Source organism: Rhamphochromis sp. 'chilingali', assembly GCF_963969265.1.
Source record: "Rhamphochromis sp. 'chilingali' genome assembly, chromosome: 1".
NCBI lineage: Eukaryota > Metazoa > Chordata > Actinopteri > Cichliformes > Cichlidae > Rhamphochromis > Rhamphochromis sp. 'chilingali'.
In genome coordinates, this window is record NC_137929.1 from 30,193,630 (window position 1) to 30,217,060 (window position 23,431).

The 23,431-nt window shown below is 39.7% G+C and overlaps 1 protein-coding gene and 1 long non-coding RNA gene across 5 annotated transcripts in view; one reads left to right on the plus strand and one right to left on the minus strand.

The window, feature by feature from the left end:
- Positions 1 to 23,431, minus strand: part of LOC308392767 — a 76,146-nt gene that overhangs the window by 24,271 nt on the left and 28,444 nt on the right. The gene's annotated exons all lie outside the window — the stretch shown is intronic.
- The window catches only part of LOC308402471 (ELAV-like protein 2), a 32,545-nt gene that overhangs the window by 4,221 nt on the left and 4,893 nt on the right, over positions 1 to 23,431 (plus strand). For 2 of the 4 annotated variants that reach the window (XM_080891358.1, XM_080891357.1), the window contains 6 exons: positions 9,965 to 10,055; positions 11,107 to 11,347; positions 16,902 to 17,005; positions 19,166 to 19,319; positions 21,115 to 21,340; positions 21,905 to 21,943. In XM_080891358.1, coding sequence (XP_080747484.1) covers positions 9,984 to 10,055; positions 11,107 to 11,347; positions 16,902 to 17,005; positions 19,166 to 19,319; positions 21,115 to 21,340; positions 21,905 to 21,943 — 836 coding nt within the window. In that variant the 5' untranslated portion in view covers positions 9,965 to 9,983. Of the gene's footprint in view, positions 1 to 9,964; positions 10,056 to 11,103; positions 11,348 to 16,901; positions 17,006 to 19,165; positions 19,320 to 21,114; positions 21,341 to 21,904; positions 21,944 to 23,431 lie in introns of all 4 variants that reach the window. The other 2 variants (XM_080891356.1, XM_080891355.1) reach the window with 1 other exon arrangement.

A 23,431-nucleotide genomic window follows, 5' to 3' on the forward strand; every position in this document is an offset into this window, starting at 1 on the left:
CCACTCGTTCAACAATTATAAAATTGTCAAACTAAATTAAAGAGTCAAATGGTAATCTGTACCTTGTATAAATGTTTTATTGTACTGCTTTTATTGTACGGCTGCACGTCAGCTATCTTTTTTTTTTTCTAATTTCATACCTAAAGATAGTAATAACAGACTGGCAAATATGAAGAATCATAAGCATCGACATATTGATGTTTGTACTCTAGCTCCCAAGCAGCACAGAGCATGAAATATAAAAATGCCTCTGGTTAGGATTTCTGAATAAGTCAATACTGATGAACATGTGTTGCAGTCTCTTGAGCAATATGAACCCAACTGAAATTTATTTCAGCCAAATTCTGCATTTTTCAAATAACGTTTTCTTCTGAGATTGCAGGATTATTGACTTTTTCCAAAAGTGTTGGTGAGAAATTGTGCGCTTGTAATCTTGGAGGCACACTGCCAATTATAACTCAGTTGCGTCACATTTCAGTATTACTGTGACATGCTCTGGCTGGCATGGGGAAAATGCTGCATAAATACCCTTTTCTCAACCTTAGGACAATCATTACAGAAGTAATAAAAGTTCACCTATAAAGATGCTTCCCCTCCTTATCCTTAAGTTAAACTGCATTGAAAGCTGGTTTGCCAGTAAGAACACACACAGCAAAGACATAATGCAGCACTGCAGTTTTTTGAGATGTGGACTACGGAGCAGGACAAGAGGCTGGAGTGATCATGTTGGGCTGTGAGGTGACAGTGTTAATTTATCAGCAAAATTGATTGGATTTCAAGGAAATAAGTAGACCAGGGGCAATATGTCCAAGTAGTAAAATGCATGTATGTGCTTAATTTGGTAGGTGATGTTTTTGGCTATATTCTTTTTGTCAAGGACCATACAGCCTCTGAGTAACAAACCACATGAATAATGCTGCGCATGTGCAAACAGCTGCTTCACCTAACCCAAAACACACAGAGGTGTGTCTCTGGAGGGAGAGCTGGGACTTAGAAGTCGCTGCATGTTTTATTTATTTATTTATTTTTTAAATATAGATGTATGCTGTTGATTATAAGGGAGAAAGTTGCTAGGTTGGCATTGGTGAGGTGAACTGAGACGTGAGGATTACTGCTGCGAGTGAGAGGGATGTCAAACACCCAAGCTGAGATGCAGCGTACAGTATTCCCACATAAGAAAACAAATTACTTGATTTTTATTTTTTTCCAGGTCATCTAATACCTAACCAATAAATAAAAATAGTTGAATAAAACATCTACATTTTCTCATCCAGGTACAAGTAGACTAACCTTTTCCTTTTCTCCAGCATTTTCTTTTATAGCCTTATCCTTTGTACTTCTGGTGTGTGGGTAGACTAGTCTCATCTATGTTTTCAGCTGTGATATTTTGAACCGTTACTTGTGTGCTTTTAGTTTTCAAGGACAGGTTGTGCGTGTCAGTGTGTGCACTCTGGAGTTCTTTACTCTGCAGCTTGTCACGCATACTTGGTCAATTTAATCCTCTGTGGAGTTGGTAGCAGAGATTCGTGCCTCCTCATTTTAAGTGTCACATCAGTACATGCCGATCTAAATGTTGGCTTCATGTTCAAGTTGAAGAAATTCTATGGTCAGCCAGATCTGTACTAAACTGCCTCTTGTCAAAATCACGAGGGTTTATTCGGCTTGTTTTTCCCCAATGAATGTTTTCTCATAGCAGTCTTATTGTATTTGATGTAGTATTTAATGACTGAGATTAAAACTTTGCTAATTTTAGGAAGTTTAATTAATTAAGAGGTTTAATTAAAGAAAAAACACTGGTAAATGTTAAGATTCTTGTTTATGCAGTGAACAAAATGTAGTATGTTCAGTAGTGGCCATTTAAAGTGTAGGTCCTCTCAAAAGCCTGGATATCTTCAAGTTTCCGTTATGACTTGTGTGTGTGATTAATTTAAATTTAGAACTGAAAGCTGTGGTGTTCTTCAGTAGTCTGTCAAGAAAAATCCTACCAAAAATATCAAAATGTAGAGCAGGGCGATATGACCAAAAATATTTATCACGATATATATTTGACAATTTGCGATAACGATATAACTGATGATATAATTGACACGAGACAAAACACTGGCGGTGCGGCTTCGTAGCTTAGCAAAGTCGCACTGAAACATTTAACAGATTTTCGAGCGCCGTGTACCACATAAAATTGTTTCGAGGTCAGTAAACACAACCAGAATTCATACATAAGGCACACGGGATTATAAGGGGCACTGTTGATTTTCAGAAAAATCAAAGGATTGATTTTAAGTGTGCCGTATTTTCCAAAAAACACGGTAATAACGATGGCCCGCTAGCATGCGCTACCAAAAATAGTGCTTTGTTGTGTATCTGACGGATGAAAGCTAAACCAGTTCCACACCACTGAAGTTGCAGCATTTATACAAACCAATTCTGGTTCATCCGTTTCATTCAACGATCCACTTTTGCTCTTCTCATTCTGCGTCGCCGCCATGTGCGTATGTAAACAAAGGCACTGCGCATGCGCGTTTTACCCATATTCTATCGCGATATTTCATTTTCCTATCGTTGCCCAACATTACACCTGTATTATCGTGAACGGTATGATATAGCCCAGCCCTATCAAAATGGTCTTCTTGTAAGGAACAATCTGTTGAATAAAAATTTGGAAAATGGAGGTATAAAAGCTTCACACATATTTCACGAATGTTGCTAACAGCACTTTGCTAATTGTCTGAACTTCACTCCCCAAAAATTTGCTGTGATGTAAAATGGAAACCTGACAGAAAATTGTAATATTGGATCCTAGGAGTGTACAAACGCTTTTCTTTATAAATTTACATCTGTCCATCTTCTTGGGTTTACTCAATTTAAGGTTATGGGAGGGCTGGAGCCCATTCTCAGCTGCTATAGCACAAAAGGCGAGGTACATCCTCGACAGTTTGACGCAGCGCTAGCATGGCGTACCTTGCCTCCTTCCCACAGTCCAAAGACACACAGCTACTTGTGTTAGGTTATTTAACGATTTTAAATTATCAATAGGTGTCAATTGGTTTTAAGATGCAGGTATAACTTCTGTTGTACCCATTGGGGTGAGGTGGGTGGGATGTGAGGATGGGTGTGAGGATGAGCTGCTCCTCCACCCTTTAAAGCTGCAGTAAAGAGGGGAAATGCTGAGATTGATTCAATAGTAGTTGATTTTTCAGCTGTATCTCAGTGGAATTTGATCAGCTGTGAAATCTTGCTGCTGAACACCCACTCAGTCACTTTTCTATGTAATTAATTAGCACAATCAGTGAGCTGCTAAAACAGAGCCAGCACTACCAGCTTCAGAGGTTATAGAATGACAAATGGCTTAGAAACAAAAGTTTACTACCTCAGGTAACTCCCTGCATCTTTATGACAACATTTTGAAAGCCCCTGTACTTTCTACAAGGGATCGAATGACTGCTAAATTCTGGGTTGATACTGATGCTTACAACAGTTTGGCCCATGGATGACACTGATGTTTGAGTTTATTTTATTCATCATTGTCAGGGAAAATGAAGCAAAATCACACAATTAACAGCTTTAAACTGTTTTAGCTCTTCTGTTTAGCCACTTTAAACGCGATCAGTCAGTAAATGTGACTTTTGTCCAAAAGTTAATGGTGGTCAACAAAGCAAGTCTTGCCAGTATTATCCTACTTTTTACATTGTGCCATAGTGACGCTAGTAAAAAAGCGCTCACAGTATTTGAATTGGAAATCTGTATTTTTCTCATAGCAGCGCTGTGCGCAGAGCCTTTTTTTCCCCTTGCGAGAAGGCTGTGGGATCTGAAAGTCCCACTAACTAAACACGCTACACTTTAATGAGTCCTAAAAGGCAGCCTGCTCAGTGGGGTAAAATTGTGGAGGTGAATGGGTTTAGCTTAGCAATGATGGGAAAACAAAAAAGAACCTTGTGGTCTTTATCTGGGCCTGGTTTCTGACGAAAATTGTGAGGCAAAGCCTCTAGGGGAACAAGATGCTCTGCTCTAAGAGGAAGCTGCTGGCTGGCTGCACACAGTGAAAGCCTTGACTGAAATTTTTGGGGAGCGGCATCTTGCCAGGCTTCGTGTTCCAAGTGTTTATCTAATGAAATATTTCTGCCTTGTGGCAGTATCTCAAGTGGGACAGTAGCCAGTGTTTGTGCATTGTACTTAGAATAAAAGGTGAAACATAAAATGAGATTGAAGTAAGTCAATTTCTTTAACAACAATATGTTCTCCTGTGGGCCTGTTTTTCTGTTACTGTGCGTGTGGGGAGCCAGTTTGTAGAGCAGCTAACTAAATTACAAATGCAATTTTTGGTAAATTAAATTAAAGGGCACAAGGATGCTTGTGTGCCCTTTGTCACGTTAACAAAACGGCAAAAGTTTTGCAGTTCCCAACTGGTTTCACTTTTGACAATAACAAAAACAGAACCTTTTAGTCATTGGTTTTTAAGCTGCCGTTGTTCTACAGTAGACAAGTGGAAAAATATTATTTTAGGTGAACACTAATGAAGAGCAGGTAAGCAATAGGTAGCGCTGTATACACTGGCCTGCAGTTTGACTACCTGCAGTGTTTGGCCCTGAAACCTGCCAAGTCCCCACAGTACTGCACACAATGCTAATGCTGTCACTATTTTGTGTATCAATGTTTTACATATCTTTAGTAACACAATAACAGGTTAAAAGGGATTTTAATGATGCAAAAATAGTTTAGATCTCCGGCTAATCAGACTTCCTATTTGAGCGAATGTATAATTATTGAAAATCAGGTATGTGAGTAAGAGTAAAACTTGGACAGTAACATCATGATGCAAAATTATTTTTGCTTCATTAAATGATTGATGATTTGAATCCCTCATGTCAATGACCATTGTGTTTTTGTTTTTTTAAATAAATACGCCCATGTTAAAAATGAGCTGCAGTATGAATAGTACTCTAAAATCTCAGTTTAAGTTGATGTTGTGATGCTCCTAACTCCATCGGAGTGCATTATGTCATATCAGCTCATGCTGCAGAATAACGTGCACACCTGGATGTTAACAAGTAGCAGCTGATTTTGTGCAACAGAACAAAATATAATTTGTAGTAAGCTGTTGTTGTTATTATTGTTATTGTGGGCTCCTTCATAACGCTAATGCAAAAACCACTAATAGGCCACTGTAACCATCTGCAGGTTCCTGGGTTTTGCATCTCTGCCACCATTTTTGGGCTCATTTGGTTCAGCAGCTTCTCTTTTAGTAAAATAACTGTTGTACAGCATTCATTAAATTTACCTCCCACATCATCCCCTCTGTTTCAGTCACAATAGTAGTTTCAGTAACTCTGCCAACTAGCATAATTACAGAGTGATGCGCAAAGTGTTAAAATAGGACATGCTGAATTCCATTTATGATTAAGAGTTTATTAGAACAAAACTAGTAGAGCTCATCAGGAAAGTCGGCACAGCAAACGACACAGGCTGAGAATCCTGGCTGAAAAACAGCTAAGCAATGACGCAGTCGATTACTGGTCGTCTTTAACAAAATCTTCAGTGTTTCTCTGTATTATTTAGGGTCCTTAGAACTGTTGTTTAAACTGAATTTAAACTTTGACTGCAAATGTATATCTCAAAGCTTTAAAAAAATAATTTATTGATCAATATTTGATGATTAAACTGTAAATAAACTTTACACTCATCCAGCAAACCCCTCTCCCTTCTGTGAGGGGCGGTGCCTCTGCTCAGTGCAGTCTCACCCTCTGGGAGAGGTTGGATCTGCACAGTCAGCCAGTGAAATTCGCCACCTTAGTCATCCTGGTGACTTCTATATTTGACCCTGTGTGCTCTGTGATCAATTAACAGTTTGTGAACCTCAGAAGTTTAATCATTTACGAATGTGCTGGAAGTGAGTTTATACATTTGCATCATTGCTGAAGCGCAATAATTAAAACATTCAAGGTAAAAAATTAATGGGAAATATTCTGAGATGGATAACTGGAATGTGCTTTTTGCATGTCAGTCTTAGTTTTGAAACTTTGTGGAGATTAAAAAAAAATCATCATGGACTCTAACTTGGTTTTTCACATGCTGTGCCTGAAATATGCAGTGTCCACAAGAGCAAGCGAAGTTAACCTGTGACGTCTCCGGCAGTAGTTATTATTCATGAAATAAAGTGAAGGCTGATGCCTTTAGTCATGGTTTGGGGTTTCCTCCAGTGTATTGTAAGCTTGCCTGAGTAACCTTAAGCATTGGGGAATAATTTCGTTTTAGACTTACTGCACTCCAGTAAGCTAATGATGTTGGGCTTATTGTCACCTTGACTGTTTTTTAACTTATAAAAACACCTTATATGTAGCGATAAAATAAATAAAAATAAATCATTAACCGGTCCCTTTAATTATCAAACTCTAAAACACAAATCTGCAAAGAGATTTGCAATGGGGTGCATCTTTGTTGGAAACCATATGGCCTATTGTGCACTTCAAAATCACACTGTATAAATGAGTCTCCTCGGCCTTCGGTTCATCGTCTGTCACGGTCTGCTGAGGTTTTTCTCCTAAGTGAAATGCATCTGTGGTAATGGGTCATGTTGGTAAAAGCAATTTGCTGTGTTTTCTATTTTTGCTTGGGTTACGCAGCGAGTGGTTTCGACCTTAGTTTTGGGACATGCCAGCAAATCAAATGACTCATTTATTTGCACTTGTGCAATGAAACGTTAAAATCAACATGAATGCACAAATGTCTTGGCCAAGCTAAAAGCGGTGTTGAACTGAGTGTGTAACTTTCAGTTTAAGATATTAAATCTTTATCATCATCCTCACAAGTCTCTCTAAAAGAGATTTTGCGTTTGTTTAGTGGAGTATAATTGATAATATTTTTTTTTGATAATAAAAATTGATACCCGTTAAGTTAATCACCCAAAATGTTAGACAGTTTTTTTTTTCTTTTGTCCAGCCTGTGGCATAAAATTGAAATATAAACATTTGATGCAGAAATGACAACATCTAATGACAGAGTTATCACTGGCCTGAAGACAGAAAAAGCCAGTCACTGTGCGTGGTTATGAAACTGCAAGTGAGGCTGCGACTGCATTGTATTCATTTGCTCTGAGTAAACTGTGCATCACACCATTTTACACATGGATTATGATCTGCCAAATATCTGGAAACAATGGGATGAGCATATTGTGCGTGACACAGGATCATTTTAAATTCAGCTGATAATGCCCCGTTCTGAGGAGGTGCTCACAGACTTCACTGCTCGAGCACAGCTGACTGTTGTCTAGATTTTACTGTCTTGTCATTCTGACTTTAGTTAGCTGGTAGCAAAGTAATTGCCCAACAACTGAGGGAAAGCAACTGCCTGAAAGTCAAATTAACATGTAGCCGACATATTCAAAGGTCAGGTTGATTTGTATCCTGAATATTGTCACTATAGAAGATCTCTGCTCTGTACACGAAGAGACACAGCGATATACTTAAAACCCCCATAAATAACACTGTCCATGAACATTGTCATTTTTAGTCAAGCAGTCGCACTAATAACACATTCACAGTACACCTCCAGGTTTTCACACTTGGATAGACTGAGGTCATAATTATTTTCTAATTGAGAGTCCACAGCAGTTCTACAGCTGTTTGATGTGACTGACATTGGGCTGTTGCTGCAATTTGTCCATGTGTATTTGTGTACATAATCAGTGTTGTGTATGTATTTTTTTTGTTCTTCCTTTGTTTTGCCTCTTTAGACCCATGTAAGACCTTCCTCTGGTAATAAATCTAGAGACTTGATGGACACACTAACCTCCTTTAAAGAATCTAATTCTCAAAGATCTCAGTGTAAAGTTACTGCCAGGAGGCTTCATGTACAAGCTGTAAATGCTGAACATCTAATACCTGTGACTGCTTTTAGGGTCCCCTCAAATCAGAACCACTGTTTGAGTTGGATTCAGACGATGGACTGAATAGTCTTTCAATTTAGAAAAAAATAAAATTGAATGTAGGAAAATACTGATCTGTCCACCACTTAAGTTTCATGCAGTTTATTCCATGTTTGTTGCTGAATGGTGCACTAGTTCATGCTTACACCGGTTTAAAAAAATAAAAAGTTTGTTTACTATAATCTAGCTCATTAGCTGGTAGGATAATTAATAATATTCAGACCATTTCTACATCAGAAGATGCTGTAATAACCAGACCTTCAAAGTCATTTAGGGCAGTGAACAATAATACACATCATTTGGACAGGTGTTGCATTGTTGCATGGGTATTCTGTCTCTTGTGCAAATAGAAGTACATTGTGGATGATATAAACCCTTCCTAACTACTACTCTTAAACGAATATTTAATTTCCCCCTCCATCATCTCGGCACCCTGTGCATATACCAAACTCTTGTGACACTGATGGATGGCTATCTACATATCAGAAAACCAGAGCAGAAAGGACTAAAGGAGCTGTAATTATAAGCCATAAGCAGTTTTATAGGGTGAATCATCACCTTATTCTACTTCAACACTGATCATGTGACACAGCTATTCCCTTCAGCTCAGTGTCGTGGCAGTGTTGAGGCAAAAAGAAACATTAAAGATGCCAATAGTTCTTAAAAGCAGCTGTTTACATGAATAATATGCATTTTATTATAAAAGGACACATGAAAAAGTAAGATTTAATATATTAACTTTACTACAAAATTTGGACATTAAATTGTAGACTGAGTTCATGCTTAGAAGTATGGTGAAACACTAATGGCATATTGACGTGTGGCTTCACAAGCTCGCCACTAAGAAATTGGATTAGTTTGTACCTGTCCATGTGACAATCGCAGCACTATTTTCATTGCATGAGTGGAGAAAATCAATTGGCATGAGAATGCTCGCAGGCCGATTTTCATTTGACGCAACAAACAAATTCACGAATGAGGAGCTGTCATCTGTTACGTTTACTTAATGTTTTTCAAAATTAGCCAAAAGAATCTGTTGTCTCCAACTTTAATTTCACAATATTTTACCATATTATACACAACATGGAAAAATGTCCTTATGCAGCTTTGTGGCCTGTAAAGTTATCAGAGGTGGCCCCGCTGTAAATGTGTGATCTTTGATGCTAACAGAGGTATTTTTAATGGTGTGAATTAAACTAAAGTCAGTTTACACTGCTATAAATGTCTTGTTGGATTGTTGTATTATGCACATTATTATTGGAGCTTTTGTTTGTGTCTAAATATTGTGTGTGTGTGTGTGTGTGTGTGTGTGTGTGTGTGTGTGTGTGTATATAGGAATGTAGACATGGGTCACATGGCCACATGTGTTGCTGATATTTGGCATACTGCGTCTTGATGGACTTTAAAATGTAACTTCTGTGGCTTGGATTGTTTTTGCCTCATTTGTCTTTAATTTTTAGTTGTAAGTGTCTTTGCCGCACTGTTAGTCAGTCTTTTGAATGCGCTACTACGCATTTGGGCTCTGCATGTCACCATGATGAACTACTTTTTAAGAACAGGTATGTTAAGACAAAGTAAACATGTAGATTATTTCACCCTGGATGTTTCCACTTTTATTACTTATGTGCGCCTGGAGTTTTTAAAAAAAATGCAGGAATGTGTTGGCTTAGCAGTCTTAGACAAATTAACTTGTGCTTTGCGGTCTTGGTGAGCATCTTTGTATAGCGCACTCATCCATTATACAAATTCCCATTCCTCATGCTTATTGTCCCCGTTGTGGCCAGGTTGCTCTGTAGACTGAACACTCTACACTTCTCGGTTTTGCTTTTCTCTCCTTACTGTAGATGAATTGTGACCAAGTGAAACATTGCCTTTTGCTTCTTCTTGGTTTTCACCAATCTGCATGGACAGCCAGTTCGAAAAAAGGGGAGGGAGAAAAATGGCCTCCTTTTTACCCCCCCCAAACGCTGACATGTGATCATCTCTGACTGTTGCTTTTGTTGTTGTTGATCTAACATGAAGTACTTTTTGTGTCCACATTTTCAGACGGCAACTCCAAACTAACATGGCAGTCAGACTGTGCGATGTGGCTTCTCTGCTTAGAAGTGGTTCGTGGGCGCCTGAGCCTTGGACTGGGGTCTGTGGCACTTTTATTTTTATTTTTGGAAATTATTTGTCCAGAAGGGCTCTTTGTCTCAGTGCTCAGGCCATACCAATGATAGTTCTTGTATTATAACATTGAATCTAAATCAATTTACGTATTAAATGTAGGCACCTTTTTGCAGTTTGTATGAAAAGCTCCCATGTTTAATGTCTCACTGTATTGGTATGGTCTAAAACTCTCTACTGCCCCTGTCTACTCTGTATTTAACTTATAGCATCACTGCTTTTAAAATTATAGCCTTGTACTCTGTGTGACGATAATTTAAAGTGAGAATAATAGTGGTGTGACTACATTGCTCTGCTTTCTGGTGAATCTGTTAATTAAGGATGACTCTTCATACATTAACGTGCTGCTGGTTGCCTTAACTGATTACGCATCGTTTCGGCCTGTTCCCCGATGCTAGCGTACTGATGGCTGCAGGTTTTGGGCTTCTGTAGGCTTGGCATTTTCTAATTTTGGTGAATGAAATGTTGCTACTGCAGTAGGAAGTTTAAAATCCTGGAAAGATAATTTTTAATATTCTCACCTCAGTTGTTGTGCATATGGCAGATTAATAGATTGTCTTATTGCACAGGGCGTCTCCTGTTTTCTCATAAAAGCAACAATAACAAATATCAGAGTAATTAAACAAATATGGAGGGGTCCAATCTCAACTTCCAGTATTTTTGGTGGTTATATTGCTAAAATCTAACATTTGTCCTCATACCTGAGCTAAAGTTAAATTGACATGATTAAAACCTGTACTCAGTTTCTTCTGTGGTGGCAAACTCTTGACATTGACAGCTTGCAGTGTGGGGTTTCTTTATTTTATTTTTGTTGGGTTAATTACCTGTAATGCTGTGCTGCATTAAATGATTACCACTGTTTTTTTCTTTAATCTTTAAATTTCACCAGTGGTTGTTATTCCACTGAAACAGTGTTTACTGTGTGAAGAGCGTCCTTTTTTAACTGCTGGTTTTATGATGCTTTTTGTTTCATTTGCATTTTAGTTTTGATTTTTTTTTTTTTTCTGTCTCTTTAGCAGGTAATTGCTGCCATGGAAACACAGCTATCCAATGGGCCCACTTGCAACAACACAAGCAACGGTCCTTCAACTATCACAAACAACTGCTCTTCACCTGTAGAGTCAGGGAGCGTAGAGGACAGTAAAACTAACTTGATAGTCAACTATCTGCCTCAGAACATGACCCAGGAGGAACTGAAGAGTTTGTTTGGGAGCATCGGAGAAATTGAGTCCTGTAAACTAGTTCGAGACAAAATCACAGGTAACAACTGTTTGCATTGCTTACGCTGGTTAATGATTGCAGAACCACCTATGTGTGCATTATTATTTTGTTGTTTTTTTGCATTGGTGCATTTTTTCTATTTAGACTATTTAGATTTTCTTTTCAGGTTAATATAGATTTTGAACAAATGGTCGGCCTGTTTGTGCCGTAGGCTTTTGTGTTGCATGCACAGTGAGTTTTTCCCCTTCTTTTTAAAATAGACACCAACAAAGAAAGACCTTAATTCTGAAAATCATTGAGCATACATACTGTTTGATTATACAGTCGGCAAAAAGGGAACATTTGAGCAATATTAACATTCATTTTTGAATCCGGTGCTCAAAGGGTTGTTTTTTGCGTTCCACTGACAGTTGTGTCATTTAAAAAAATTGCACAGTGTCATTAAAGATTTTCAACCTCGCTGTCATTCATCGAGGCCTGAAGTACAGTTAAAGTGTTCCTGTAACTGCTTTGATGTGTTGGTTTCTACTAGAGCCAGTAGGGAAATGGCATTTTCAGAAAACTCCCTGTGGGAACATCCTGTTCAGTGTACAGTATTTGGGTAGGTGGGCAATTTGCAAATGATTTCAGGTTTTTAATGGGAGGAATGCAGCTGGCAGAGACACAGTGACACGGTCTATGTGACATGAGCGGCTAGATAATGGTCGAGGCTGCAGGATTCTCACTACTAGCTGTTTGTGGTTAAGGTTATGGAGACCTTTCAGCCTGTCTCTCTGCCTGAGATGAAAATCCATTTGTTTTGTTTGCATTTTCTTCTGAATCAACAGTCAGCGGAGAGAGCGAGCAGAGCTTTTCCTTGAAATGATGCTTGAGGCTGAGAGAGGGGTGGCTGAGGGATGCAGTGACTTTAGATCCTGTGACTCTGACCTACATTAAATTAACATGTCAACTGTACACCCACCCACTTTGAAATATTCATGTTAATATTTCAGTTCCTGTGTATACCTGATCATTATTCACAGGTCTGTCTTTGCAGGGTTGCTACTATTCCCAAAAGTTACTGCTTCATTTTTAAAAATGCTGTTAAATCCTCAAACTATGTCGAGCTAAATTGTCTCTCGCTGCCTCCAACTACACCAGCTGCATTCTCTTATGCTTTCTCTAAAAAGCATTTCTGTTATAGCTGTATTTGTAGAGCTGATTCTTTGGACTGCCACAACAGATGTTTAAATCAGAGAGGTTATATTTCATTGGTGTAAACAAATGATAGCAAAGAGTAGACCACAAACCCAGGATGGTACTTGTGGGCATAGAAGACGGGGGGGGGGGTCTTATTATTTATTTATTGAATTTAAACTATTTACATGCAGTGATGATGAAAAATTATTAGTCTTGCCTGGGATAAATGCCCTCGTGTAGCCATGCATAAAATAAATGTATTTAATAATGTGTGAAATGGGTTGCGTTGACTTGACAAGTGATCCCTGTTTAAAATCAGTGTACAGCACAGCCTACTTGGGTGATTGAACATAAACAACGTTTGATAGGTTGCATATTTAGGCGAGCTAGTGTGAACGCAACACTCAAACTAATTTTCCGAGCGAGGCACTAAATGAAACGTGTTGTTTGAAATCAGCCTGCCCCTGTGTGAAAACGATTTAAGTACTACGAGGTCCTGATTCATGCATGCCGCAGCTGAAATGTAGGCTTTGATTCAGGAAACGATAGAAGCGCTCTGTGGACGAGTTTTGTTTTGGGTGACAAGACATGAACCTGTATGTTGCCTCGTCTTTTCTTTTAGTATGGGTAATTTTCACTTCAAACAAGACGTAAATAGACGTTAGTCTTGATCCAGGTGCTTTGAGCTTGATGATTTGCGCTCTTAAATGTTGGTTTTATATCTTTTCCACTAGGGGTGTGTGTGTGTGTGTGTGTGTGTGTGTGTGTGTGTGTGTGAGAAATATTTTGTACAAATAGACGTTCTGTGTCCATTAAGTACACTGAATCCTTGCATATAGTTTGAATTTTGACGTTAAAAGATAACAGAACTTGATTTCTCTGAACAGACTAAAGTGCCTCTTCCAAACTTTTGACATGCTTATTAGACTCTGTTCAAAGAAGTCTTGCCATTAGCTAATGCTGTGGTTTTTAAATATGGTCAGTTTACCTTTAAAACACTAATTAGCACAGCCTTTTCAGGTAGCTGTAATTAAACAATTAAAACCCTTGCTTGATCCAGCTAACTATAGACTGATCTCCAGCCTTGCTTCGTTTTTAAACACGTAAAACAGCTGAGTGATCATCTGCAGAGCAATGATTTCGAGTCAGAGTGCAAAGCAGCACAGATGGATGATTGTCTGATGGTGTTCTAGTCTTTGTCCTCCTTCGACCTCAGTGTAATATTCAGTACAGTTCACAACATTTACTACAGAGATTTAAAAACATGTTATTAAAGGAAATGTGTTGCACCGGCTTGAGTTGTATTTATGGATTTAGGTTGCTGAGGGAGTTCAACACGGTACTGTGCCGGGACAGGACTTTTTTACATGTTTACCAATATAACCTGAAGTAAACACTACATGCATTTAACCATAGCATGTACAGGTGTATCTTGGAGAGATTTATTTTTCTTCTTCTATGGTGGGACTCGACTGAGATGGAAGCACGGTGACTCACTTGTGGTTCTCAGTTTTCCTCAAGTACAATGGGAGGCAGAGCCTGTATATGGAACCAGCTCCCATTTGGATTCAGGAGACACGCTCCCTCTCTCTGCTTTTAAGATTGGGCTTCAAACTTTCCTTTTTCATAAAACTTTCAGTTAAGGATGTTTCATTTGACCCTGAACCATTGCATCCATAGTTAAGCTGCTATAGGTTCAGGCTGCTGGGGGATTTCTCACGATGCACTCAGTGTTTCTCCTTCACCCGCCTCTCTTCACTCCCTCTGCGTTTACATGACACTACTTTGTCTTCCTTCTCCAGTGCTTGTTGTGCTCGTCTCTCTGTGCTGTGTGGTTCTCTCCTCTCCTCTCCTTTCCAATCTCCCTTAAACTGGTTTCTCCAGCTTTTTCACCCTACCATCATCAGGTTTTGGCTCATGGGGAACTTGTTAGGATTCTCACTCTTTAACATTGCAGGGTTTTTACCTTGAAACACAAAGTGTTTTGAGGCGACCGTTGTGATTGTCACTATGAATAAAACTGAGTGACAGTTGCAGCAGGCTCTTTAGTGAATCAGTGCTTAGATGAAGTCTGTTGCTGCAAACTCTAAAAGATCAGTGTGGCTATTTTGTAATTATATTTATTTTTGTTGAAGTAGAAATGCAGCCAGCTGGAGACGGTGAATTCTTGGCTCTCCAGCTGGCAGAAGATGCATGTCAAAGAGCATGCTTAAGGAAGGTAAATTATAGGTAACTGTGTGCATTTGCATAAACAGCCCTGCCTTAAGCAAATTAAAGCTCTGAAAAGGGCATTAATCCCCACTGTTGAGCTCTAGTTTCTATCAATGTACAAGTTAAATTTAATATAGAAGCTGCACTTTTGATTTGAAAATAAGCTTTTAAAGTAGTGCTTTTTACCCCTTTAAGGGAGCTTGAATTGGTGCTTAATAAAATACCCTTAATGTTATTCAGAACCTCGGTTGTTTCTCAGGAATGATTCTCGTATCCCCTCCAGACTCTGTTGCTTTTGTCTCTCCCTTGGCCCTTTGGCAATGGATTTAAGCCAGCCTACATCTGTGCGCTGCTGCTACATCAGATGTTGAGTAATCACCAGAGAGAGATGCATGCTTCCTCTTTGCTTTAAATGTTCACGCTTTGGCTGCTGCTGCAGAAAGCAGCTTAGTCTGTGTCATTTTCCTCCCACTATGGATAGCAGTAGGTCTGTACTGGAAGCTGGGTGCAGCTCTCTGAAAGTGCTTCTCAGCATGTCTCTGCTGCTCCTTTAATGACAGCTGAAAGCCAACAAGTTGTTTGTTAAAGGGCCTCTTGTCTTTACAGTGGATGCGATGGATGTTAGACACTCCATAGGAAGGTGTCACAAAAGCTTTGCATGCTCGTATAGAGCGTCTGTAGGGGAACATTGTACAGCAAGCATTTTGCCCTCAGGGCTCAAGTAGATGTTTCATTTCACCAGCTCATTTCAAAGACTTGGCATATTTCTCCTGGCGATAATGTTCCCTGACCTGGAGGTGAAATTAAGTTTATGAACTTGGTGAGTCACTGCTTGTTCTGCTGTGATCAAGCAGTGAGATGGATTAAAAGCGGTATGGGAGTATATAGGGAGTTCAGCTGCGTAGAAAAGCAGTCTCGAGATATTTCATAGTTGGATGTTTAATTATTGTAAACAAAATTTAGTGTGCTCTGAGTTACAGTTCAGCCTGTTTAGGTGCAACACAGAAACCCAAAGATCAGGGACATTTATCAGTTGAAAATGCATTTATTATTAAATTGTTATGCTTGATTATATGACTAAATATCTTAATATCATAACAGTAATAATCCTATAACTAACCAGCAGTGGGATTTCAGTCTTTGAACCGTGCAGAGTAGTAAGGAATGGGTTCATACAGCTATTCACTGTAGCGATGCATCAACAAGGACAACTTACTGGTGCAAGAAAGCATCACCAGATAAATGCTGAGATAAATGTGTCCATTCTCATTACAAAATACTTGCATGAATGGGGACAGTCATTTAATATCTAAAATTTAAATTGACAGATTACTTTAAATTCCGCTTATCACCTGTGCAGTGGTGCACAGATGTGACGGTGTCTGTTACAGTATTGTGTACTAGACATGAATGTCTCAATGAGAGCTTTTTTGGGCGGTAGGAAAAAATGTATATATTTTTGGCAGTTTGAAGCATGGAGTGAGTTAATATATCACTGAAAGAATAGAAAGTCTAGTTTTACGTGCATTTAATTAGGGGCACCCGAGAGATGGAGAAAAGTCTATATTGAAGAGAAAAAATCTGCTACTGCAGGAAGAACTTCTGCCGCAATCATTGCTTTAATATAACTAATCAAAGTGCAGGTTAATGGTGTCATGAGCCTCACTGTCAGAGATTTAAATTATTTTTAATTTCCCAAAACTTTCCGATACTATTCAGCTTGTTTATATATGTGCTGCATTAATATGGTGAAACTGCTCGAGATGGTGAACTTGACCGGCAGTGAAATTGCAGAGAAACCCAGGATGTGGGTGGAGGAAATTGAATTGCCTCTGTGCACATAGTGAGTGGGTGTCAATCTATTGTACATTTTAGAGATAAACTGCAGCGGGAGGGGAAGACATTGAGCCTCGGCTACTTCGCTCTGTCGTAGATGAGTTGGTGTGAAAGCAGAGCAATTGCTTGTCATTTTTAATTTAAAACCTGTTTGTCAAAGAGCGTGTTTAGTTTGTTTACAACCTGTGGTAAATTTCCTGAGATTTGTAGGAAATGGTTTGACCTCTGTGCTGTGCCAGATATGAGATTGTTTGGGGAGGGGGTAAAACCACATTTATGCTAATTCTGCTGATTCTAAAAAGACCTGTTTTTGCACATTTGTCTTAAATTTCATGTCACATTAATTTTATTTATATTGTGATTGCAGGGCAGAGCCTAGGCTATGGATTTGTGAATTATGTGGACCCAAAGGATGCAGAAAAGGCCATCAATACCTTAAATGGCTTGAGACTTCAGACCAAAACCATCAAGGTAAGACATCATATGTTATCCTTTTTGACAGGTTTGAAAAAATAAATAAAAATGTCTTACCGGTTATGTCTGGCTCTGTAGGTTGGAGTCGAGACATAATGAGGCTGGAGCAGTGTGGGGTGTAAAGGGAGCCTATTGTTAATCTGGGCACAGGCGGCTTTGCTTGGGCCTCTAGTAGAGCAGAACTGTTTCTATGGTTGCATGTGCTGTAGCACTGCTGTATGTCTTTACAGGGAGGTGGCTGCCATTAGCATTCATCAGGCAATGTAGCACTCAATGTGCTGGTGGAGAAACTCATTTGCTTCATATAGTGCTGCAGGATTTGTGGATGGTGGAGTCAGATTATTAGATGTGATACTTTTTTTTTCTTGTGCTGGCCTTACGAGGAGCTAGCCTTCTCATATCAGGCAGAAAGCTATTAGAGAATTTCTGTGGGCAAAAACATATTTTGTAATAGAAAATTGATGTTTGAATAGCACCAAATTTGTAAGCTGTACGCTTGATTATTTCTGTTTTTAACACTTCAATATTGTGCAGATGTGGCATGTCATGACAGCGGAAGATGTAGTGTTGTGAGCCATACCGCTTCAATTCCACAAATCGGAGCCCATCTTTCTCATGTCGCTGCCTGTCTCAGTTCATACCCCTGAAAGTAGAACATGGTAACATTGCCTTATGCATCACACATCCGAAACTCTCTAGCTGCCCTGTCAGAAGTGCAAATAAACCCAGTGAAGTGGGGGAATATACTTTGCAAATATTAGCATTAAATAAAGTGTGAAGGTTAGACTATGGAGGAGGCTGGGCAGGGGGCTTTAGCTTTTACTGTTATCACTCTACTCTTCACCGGTGGTACACGGCAGATTTTGAGGTGTGGTCACTTGACCTTTATTTATTCCCATAAAATGATGGCAGAGGAATAAAGATGAGTGTGACGCTAGGGGGAACACACTCACACACTCTGTTCTTTCTTTGTCTGATTCTCTCAATTCTCTTCCACAAAACCATCCTCCAACACTTCTTATCACATCAGCTCTGAAAATTTCGGCTGCTTTGGTTCCTGCAGATTATCAGACAAATCTCGACATAACCGAAAATGAGATGGTGCATGGAGAAAAATGAATTTGACTGCTGAGGGGTGTAATGATGTATTGATCCACATGACCTGGTAGAGGATTGAGTCTACCTCTCTTTGCTATTACTTGTCTGGGTTTCTGGATGGATGTTTGTTTGCGCCCCATATTTATTCTAGCCTGTTGCTGGAGATTTTTCTGATGTAATCTGAATTCAGAGGCAACAAAACCTCTAGAGTAGTTCAGATGAAGGTAAAGAGGCAGCCACGTTGCTGTGTAGAGCGATTTTTAACACTTTGGGGTTTTTTAAAATTTTGTTTTATTTTGAAAGATGAGCTTTCTTGATGGGCCTGACGTTTAAATTGTCAGGGAGTTGAGGGACAAAATGTGACAGGTTAAACTCTTTGTGGACAGGCTGGTTTGTCAGTGTCCAATTAATAATAATAAAAATGTTTTAGTGTTTAGGTTTGCACTGAGGAAGACAGCAGCAGAAACCGGCAATGCACCACCCTAATGTTGCTAAAACCCAGCTGCTAACACTTACATCCTTTATATTAACTAATATGTTACAAACACATCGAGTCACTGCAGTTTGTGTACACCACTTCTTTTTTTCCTTTTTCTTTTTTTTTTGCAAAGCCCTGATTTCCTTTCACCTGCATTAATGGGGTCCCTCGGGTTAAGGATGGGAAAAGTTGAGCTCATTTTGGGACATTTTCAAACGTAGCCGACGGTCTGTATTGAATGTCTGGTTTGTGGTCTCACTGTGTTATCACGTGATGGTTAAAGTTGGAATACAGATGGTTTTACAAACACTGGCAGGCTTGATGTCTGCTGGCTATGATGTTAGGAGATGCCCTACACAGTAATGTAGTCTACAGAAGACGGTGTATTTAGTTTATCATGTGATGCAGTTCTGTGTGTGGCCTGCAAGTTCACTCACACGTGAGTTAGTTTATATTCTCTCCGCTATGACTCCGTTACAGCCTCTGTTCGGAGATAAGAATCAAAGGTGATGGATGGTCTAACCTGCTTGTGCGTAAACTGGCTGTAATATACTGAGGTCAACAACTGTTTCCACTTGTAGGTTTCCTATGCGCGTCCAAGCTCTGCCTCCATCAGAGATGCAAATTTATACGTCAGTGGCCTGCCAAAAACTATGACTCAGAAGGAACTGGAGCAGCTCTTCTCTCAGTACGGACGCATTATTACCTCACGCATTCTGGTGGACCAGGTGACTGGTGAGTACAGCATGACAGCTTCCCCTCGTCTTTGTTCCATCTTCACTCTGTCACGCCCATCCTCCCATTTCCCTCCTGACTGCCAGCAAAATGACACAACCAGGACTGAGAAATGCATCAGAGGTGTTGCTACGAGGTTCCCAAAAATGCAATTTTCCACCAGACGTGCTCATAAATATGCATAGATGGAATATAAAATTGAGTATAAAGCAGCAGGACTCGATGCGTCATAATTTCTCCCTCCTGCCTGCACTTACTCCCTTTTCTCTTTCCATCCCCAAGGTGTACATGCGATACCTGTTTTATGGCAAGAAATGAAATGCATTTAGAGCAGTTATATTCTCCTTTCCTCAGCTGTCAAGCAGAAGCCTTATGAAACACTGATAAACAGAATCTTTCACTGGGACATTTCCCAGTGGTTCTGTCCCACTGCTGAAGCTTATTCCTTCTGGCGTGTGTTATGGGAATGGCTGTTTTCATAGTTTTCAAACATAAAACCACTTGTTCCTTGAGGATTCAATGGTCTTACCTTAGTATTAATAACCCAGCTCAGTCTTTCTGCAACCTGCAACTTTTTTATGTATAGAAATAACAGAAATGTGTTAATGAGCTAAAAATGTAAAAGTAGCAAAATGTGCAGCAAAAACTTCTTACACAAATGACATGGGAGGCTGGCCTGATTGACCAATACTGGCAAAGACTGCGCTCATTGGCAGGCAGCAGTCACATATGTGACCGAGGGGAATGACATGCACTGGTGTCCCAACAGGGCATTAAGAGGGTAAATAAGTCGAAGCAGCAAGTCAAGAGTGATGCAGCCCACTTAAAAGCCATTAAATCACATGGAGCCCACCTCAACTTAAATCCTCTCAAATCAATGTACAGGAGAAAGTGTTATTAAACCAATTAAATGTGCTGTCGCCTATAAATTGCTAATCAACCATATGTAAGATTAAGGCTGATGTGTGACTCACCTGCCACTGTGACACAAACTTCAGTATAAGTGCAGTAAGTTTAGGTCAGACTGTCACAAACTAACAGCTTATATTACCAGTTTTTATTCATTTTTATTTAAATTTATTTATGTAAATACATAACTGTACATACTTGAGTGATTTCAAACTGCATTTTATTACTATGGCCCACCTGCAGCACATTTGCAACCCAACAGGGGGCCCCGACCCACACTTTGGGAATCACTGAGTTAAACGAATAACTAAATATGAATAATTAGCTTGTGTCTCTAGAGTGTGTCAAAGACCAAGTACCTGCGTCATCAGTTTTTCTACATCTGTGCTAACATAATGTAGCTTTTTCCTAATGTTCAGCTGCTAATAACAGGCAGTAAAATGTCACTTTACAGAGAAATTACAGCTGTTAAACTGCTACCAGCCTAGTTATATATAAAGTTTACTTCATAGATGTCCATAAATACATGTCACTGCTGATGTATGTCCTCCTCCTGTGTGTGTATGTTGTGTTATTTAATGAATTTCCAGACGTGGAACGCACTTCACTGTTAATACATACAAATATAAAAAAGCACATGTTTGTGGTCACGCATGCTGTAAGGTCATGCTTTTAAAACTGGAGTAAGAAATTACTTTACAGTGTAGTGACAGACCTTGAAAGCAGTTCACTGTACTACTGGGTAAAATGGTAAAGTCATATTGGAGGGGAATAAAAAGGCATATTGGCATTAAACGAGTCTACTTAAAAGGCTGATCATTAGGTCATGTTTTGACAGTCGGGTGAAGCTCAGTATGACTAATCTGGAGTTACTGGGCTCTCTCAGGTGTTTCCAGAGGAGTTGGCTTCATTCGTTTTGACCGGCGAGTTGAGGCTGAGGAGGCCATCAAGGGTCTGAACTGTCAGAAGCCGCCTGGTGCCACCGAACCCATTACAGTCAAGTTTGCAAACAACCCGAGCCAAAAGACCAGCCAGGCGCTGCTGTCCCAGCTCTATCAGTCACCCAATCGAAGGTACCCAGGACCCCTCGCACAGCAGGCACAACGCTTCAGGTAAAAGGGGCACACCAAAAAAGTATAATGCTGCTAGTGAAGCTGATTTTGTTGACCCTCTGAGGTTTTTGGATATTAGCATTTAAATTGTCTCACTGGCAGTATCGTGAAAATATTCTGTGTCGGAGCTCGTCGGTACTCTGGGCAGAATATATCATCCCCATTATTACATTCTTGACTTTGCGGCATGTTGCAGACGTAGGCCTACCACACAATCGGGTTTAAACAGATGTTTGGCAAATGTGGAAATGAGATGAGCAATGAATGAACAAATTGTGCAAGTTAGTCCAAAAAATGTGTTAATTTTCAGTGTGCTGATTGATGTCAGTGGTTGTTAAAGCTGCCACCCTGTCAGCCTAATTGACCCTTTTTCTGTATGAACTGCAAGTCTCCTGTTGGCTGTGTTGTGAAGGATGACTGGGAAAATTTAAGTGGAACAGCAGACTTTAATCGTGGTATCAGACCCATTACTCATCTTTGTCATCCTGTCAAAACTCATCAGCTTCCTGAAAAGTTTCTTTCTTATAAAATTAATTTGTCTGTTGGTGTTTTGCTTTTTTTAAGGTTGGACAATCTGCTGAACATGGCCTACGGAGTCAAAAGGTAAATTGACTTTCTGTTTTAGATTCTGTAGTCTGCCTTAATTGATCCTTGAGGGAAATTCCGAGCTAACGTGAGGGAGCTGATGGGATACATTTTGTTGTTTATTTCCTATGAGCTCTATGGCAGCATTGTGTAGGTAGTTAACACTGCATAAAGTGGCACTGATTCAATATGAGACTGCTGCTCAAAGCAAATGCTTTTCTGTGCATCCACAACAAATATACACACAATTCAGTTGGTGTGGGTGAATCAGGCTGTTTGTCTTCACAGTAAGTCATGATGTAAATATTGAACAGCTGCTGCAGATGCCTAAAGGCAGACCTGTGTATGCTGAGAGCATAGGCTGGAGGGGCAGGGAGACCAGCGGAGGATGTCAAAAACTACCTGCTAAATTTATCTGATTTAAGTCGCTCTTACTGCCTGATGTGGCATCGTTTCTGGTTTGGTTTACAATTTCTAAAGCATAAATAACATGACTGCGTTGTCTGTAGGTTGCTAACCGGGTCGATATCCTTTAATCTAATTGAGTATTTAGTGCGTTAATACTAAAGCGCAGCATGTGGTCTGCTCAGCTGCCATGTTGGAGAATCTGAAGTGCAGTTTGTGGCAAAATGTGGTGACTCTTTATGGTTTGAACAAAGCAGAGTCTCTGTATCTTTGGGGACACGGAGGTGACTGCTTTAGTGGCCATGCTCAGTGTTTAACATAAACGGGTTTAGGTATTTGTCCTTTAAACGTGTTCTCTGAAATAAGGAAACTGTATAAAATCAGCTGCTGGTGATGCAGTGGAGCGCTTTAATCTAGAGCTAATGTCACAACATGTGATAGATTAAAGCACTGTCTACGCCGCTTGTCTACATAACAAAGGGCAGACTCTTACAATCTTACTCGCTATTGCACAAAATTGCACGTTTGTATTGAGCTTTGCACTCTTACCTTGATCTATTATGGACAGCCCTGTCCTGTTTTAAACTTTGTTGCGTCAGACGTCTTTCAGGATTCGCCGGGATACCAGTTTGTCTCAGTTCAGTTTTATAAGAATGTCTTCCTCGTGTGTGATTGAAGTCCAGTTCCCTGAAAGCTCAAAGAGCCGTCACCAGCAGCAATAGACGTGCGATTTCTCCTCTGCCGTGCTCGTTGGCTGACGTCTTGGTTGCCAAATTTCTCCGTGGGTCCTTGATGCTGGGAGCACACCTGTCATAGTGGATGTTCCCTGAGAGGCCAAGTGGAGCAGCTAATCTTGTGTGACACCTGCTGCAATAATTCATAGGCTTTTCATGCACTTTGAATTTTGTTTCTTAAATCTGCAAAAGCACACTTACCGAAGGCCAGAGCCTTTCTGTGCCTCGTTATTATGCTCTTGGCAACTGCCGCATTTATATAGAATTTATTTCCCTTTATGATTTGCCAGTTTTTGATTTGGAGGAAATAATTTCCTTTGCAGTTGTGAAGCTACAAACTAAATGTGTGGGGAGTAGCTCGAGGACT